The following is a 4,650-nucleotide window of genomic DNA, read 5'->3' as shown; positions in this document are numbered from 1 at the left end:
CATGAACCAGGTGGGCTAACTCAAGAAGGCATTGATCGCATGATGACAGAAGGGAAAGTACGCTTGTCTCTACCTAACTTTAAGCCACAACTAAAGGATGCTCTGGGACCATGGACTTTCAAGAGGGCCCAAGTCAACGACTTTTCCAAATTGGGAGATGCAGGATCATGGGAAGATCACAATTGGTTAGATTGGACCTCAAAGGTAGGGACAACCCAAGTCACCCCAGCTCGCTGTTGGAAATATACATGTACGCAGCGGAAAAATTAACGAATCTACTTTACTCACAATTGATAACATGTACTATGTATGTTTCAGAATTAAAGAACAAGAAAGCGTACCTTGAAGCGGTGAAATTCAAAATCGAAGATCAGAAGCACTTAGGAACACTTTTAATCTTCACTCCAATTCCACTTAATGTCCAAGATGTGTGGTATCTCAATCAGTTTCCAAGGAGAGAATAGGAGAGTGTCCAACACTCACATACTCACCATTTCAGAATGATGTCTCACACCACTCCCAAAATTCTGTATGTTTCTCTTCTTATATATAACTGATTATCTAATTTGGCTAGCCTTTTGGGCCATTCCAATTGGGCTCTTGTGTGTGGCTTGGAGTGGGACCAAAAGGGACTAATAAGACACTAGCTCCAATGGGCCTTGGGTTTTTCTGTCAACTTTTGACAAGTCCAAAGTTACCATTAACTATATTTAATACCATGATATAAATATAGTTACACTCTAGGCCTTATCTATAAATTATATCCCAAGACTTTATACATGCAACCCCTTCATAAAATATTCGTAGTAATACAAAGTCATGAATGTAGACTGCCACTTTGTAAATTACTACATTTTATCCTTGAGTACACGGTTTAATCCTTTATGTTATTCATTATATATTTATGAAATCCAATTCCATAAATATATACTTTAGTAACTTCTTACTAAAGTGGTTGGGTCCAACTCTCTGAATAACCAAACCCATTAAACTTATCTCAAGGGAATATTTTGTATCATTGTTATTGATTTTCTTTTGTTTCGGCCGGAATTTTTCGTTTCGGCATGCAAAATGATACCAGAATACCCCACGTTCCACCTTGGGTCAAATTTCGGGCCGTTTCGGGCCGTTTCAGGCCATTCTGGCCATCCCGGCCAATTTTGGCCGAGATGTAAATTTTGGCCGGTACAGGATTTGGCCTGCTATGAAAAAAAAGAAGAAAAGAGTAAAGGTCCAAACGACGCCATTTTGGACTTTACTAAAGCCAAAAAAAACCTAATCTTTTCTATTCGGCATTCCTTTTCTTTTCTTTGATTCTTTCACTCTCAAATCTCTCACTCATTCACTGCTGTCAGGCTTCTGTGGACTGTGGAGTCTTTGTGCTGTGCTCTGCCTATGCTCACTTGTCAATCTCTCACTCTCTCGTGACTCCATCTGTCTCTCACTCTCTCGGATTGAATCTTCAACCAGGTATTCTTTCTCTACTCTCATTCTCTCGGATTGAAGCTTGTTTTAGGATTTGTTTTAAGATTTAAGAACTTGGGAGTTAGAACTTAAGAATTAAGATATGTGATTAACTGATTAAGTGTTAAGAACTTAAGCATTTCTTTTGTTTGTTCATTTCTCTCGGATTGTCATAGATTTTTTTTTTCTCTCGGATTGTCATTTTTTTTTCTCTCGGATATGTGATTAAGTGTATTTAAGATATGTGATTTGTTCATTTAAGATATGTGATTTGTTTGTTCATTACATTTCATGCAAATTAAATTAAATTTTAGCTACTGCATTTGATTGAATTTCATTACATTTCATTGAACAGTAAAGTAGTAAACTATGGCCTCTGCTTGTACTTCTTCTGCTTCTGTGGCCTCTAACCCTGCAAGATCAGAGGATCCCACATGGGCTCATGCCCGTGCAGTGCCTAACGCAAAAAATAACACTATATGTTTGCATTGTAATAAGTTGATTAAAAGGGGTGGTATTACTAGACTTAAGTATCATCTTGCTGGGATTAAGGGTCAAGTTGAATCATGTAAAGTTGTTTCATTTGATATTAGATTTCAAATGAAACAAATGATTGAAGACTTAAAAAAATCTAAAGAAACTAAGAAGAGGATTCAGAAAGAAATTGGGAACCCATATGGTGATCCATTTGATGTTGATGAGGAGGAGGAGGATGATGTTAGGGTTATTGAAAAGAGTCCCCCTCAAACATTAGATAAACGAAAATCTAGGGGAAAGGATGTTGACACTGATATGGGTCAAATAAGAGGAAAAAAGAAAATTAAGAGTTATTTTGCTCCTAGAACAACCCCCGATGCTCAACCCTCTATAAGAAGTGCTTTGGCTACAAAAGAAATGATTGATAATGCAAAAATGAATGTGGCAAGATGGTGATATCATTCTAATGTACCCTTTTATGCATCTCAATCACCCTATTATCAACCTATGATAGATTCCATTGCTACTATTGGGTCGGGATTTAAAGGGCCTTCTTTTTATGAGTTGAGGGGACCCCTTTTGAGAAATGTTGTGCATGAAGTTAATAATTTTTTGTTAGATATAAAAAATGATTGGAAAGTATATGGCTATTCAGTGATGTCTGATGGGTGGATAAATCAAAAACAGCAACCAATAATGAATTTTTTGGTGTATTGTCCAAGGGGTGCCATATTCTTGAAATCTATTGACACTTCAGGCCTTACAAAGGATGCTGAAACGTTATTCAATATATTTGATTCTGTTGTTCAAGAAATTGGTGTGGAATATATTGTGCAATTGATTACAGATAATGCTTTTGCCTATAAAAAAGTTGGAAAAAAATTACAGCAGAAGTATGGTACTTTATTTTGGTCTCCTTGTGCAGCTCATTGCATAGACTTGATGTTGGAGAATATTGCTAATCCTAAGTGGTTCCCTCTTGTTGATGAAGCAATTAAGAAGGCAAAAAAGATAACAAAGTTCATTTACAACCATGGAGTTGTTTTAGACTTGATGAGGCAAGATTTTACAAATGGAAAAGAGTTATGTCGTCCTGCAATTACAAGGTTTGCCACTAACTTCTTAAGTCTACAGAGCATGCTAAGGTTCAAAAAAGAGCTTAGACAAATGTTCACTAGTGATAAATGGCTTTCATGCCCCCATGCTAAGACTGCCGTTGGGAAGGAGATAAGTAAAATTGTTTTGGAAGATTATTCGTTTTGGTCTCAATGCAAGAACATAGTGAAAGTTAGTGAGTCTTTAGTTAGAGTACTTCGTCTTGTTGATGGGGATGAGAAACCTGCTATGGGGTACTTGTATGAAGCAATGGACAAAGCAAAAGAGGAAATAAAAAGAAGGTTGAAGCACAAAGTTTCTTTGTATGGACATTATATTAGAGTTATTGATGCTAGATGGGACAAACAACTTCATAGTCCTTTGCATGCAGCAGGTTGCTTTCTTAACCCTGCAATTTACTTTAGGCCTTCATTTAAAAGGCAAAATGAAGTTCAAAGAGGGTTGCTATGCACTCTAATGAGGTTAGTTCCCGATCCTGACATTCAAGACAAGATAAGTTCACAACTTGATGAGTACAAAAACTCAATTGGTGACTTTGGCACATCACTAGCAATCCGCCAACGAGAGAGACTAAATCCAGGTAAACATTAATAATTTAATAGTATTTCCTTTCAATATGTCTATTTATCCTTTATAGTTGTTATTGTAGGATTACATGGGCAATGCTTATTTTATATTTTTATTTGTTATTGTAGTTTCATGGTGGGAGCAATTTGGCCTTGGAGCTCCAGATTTACATTCATTTGCCATTCGTGTGCTAAGTCAATGTTGTAGTGCAACTGGTTGTGCGAGAAATTGGAGCACATTTGAATATGTTCACTCAAAGAAGAGAAATAGATTGGAACATAAACTAGTAAATGATTTGGTCTTTGTCCATTATAATTTGAGGCTTCGAGAAAGGTAAATTTATCATCGTTACTCATATGTAAATGAAATGTACTTTCAAATAATTATAATTTATAAAATGTTACTAATGTTTAATATTCTCAATGGTAGGAACATTCAAAGGAATAAGTATGCATTGGATCCTATAAGCTTGGATAACATTGACTTGATGGGAGATTGGGTGGCTGAAGAACCTGCACTTCTTAATCCAGATGACATAAATTGGGATTGTCTTAATGAACCAGCAGCCCTAGTGAATGTGGAAGAGGATGTTGAACTTGAAACTATTGATATTGATGACGATGATGATGATGATGATGACAACAACAATGAACATGGTTTGACAAATCTTCCAATGGGTGCTAGTAGTTCTTGTGGGAGTTCTTTTGATGATGAAATTGATCCTTCTCTCATGGATGATGATGAGGAGGAGGAGTAATATTATGTTATAAACTTTGTTTGATGTTGTATTGAGGTTTAAGACATAAGAGTTAAGACTAAATGTTTTGTATCATTTGATGTTTAGTTATTGTCTTGTAAATCTTCTTATTGTGTGATGTTAAATTGATGTTATATTGATGTTTAAGACTTAGGAGTTAAGACTAAATGATTTGTATTATTTGATATTTAGTTATTTATTTATTGGAATTGAGAATTTTATGTTCTACAAGAATATATATAATTTAATTTTTAGGAACCCCGTAACAC

The 4,650-nt window shown here is 35.6% G+C and overlaps 1 protein-coding gene across 1 annotated transcript; it reads left to right on the top strand.

The window, feature by feature from the left end:
- The first annotated feature begins 2,598 nt into the window (after positions 1-2,598).
- On the top strand, positions 2,599-4,381 carry LOC142628813 (uncharacterized). Its single transcript, XM_075802849.1, has 3 exons — positions 2,599-3,637; positions 3,753-3,957; positions 4,054-4,381. The coding sequence occupies exons 1-3, from the start codon at positions 2,599-2,601 to the stop codon at positions 4,379-4,381; spliced, it is 1,572 nt and encodes a 523-aa protein (XP_075658964.1).
- The last annotated feature ends 269 nt before the right edge of the window (positions 4,382-4,650 follow it).

This window comes from Castanea sativa, chromosome 3 (genome assembly GCF_040712315.1).
Source record: "Castanea sativa cultivar Marrone di Chiusa Pesio chromosome 3, ASM4071231v1".
Classification (NCBI taxonomy): Eukaryota; Viridiplantae; Streptophyta; class Magnoliopsida; order Fagales; family Fagaceae; genus Castanea; species Castanea sativa.
This window is presented reverse-complemented; position numbering and strand designations above follow the sequence as displayed.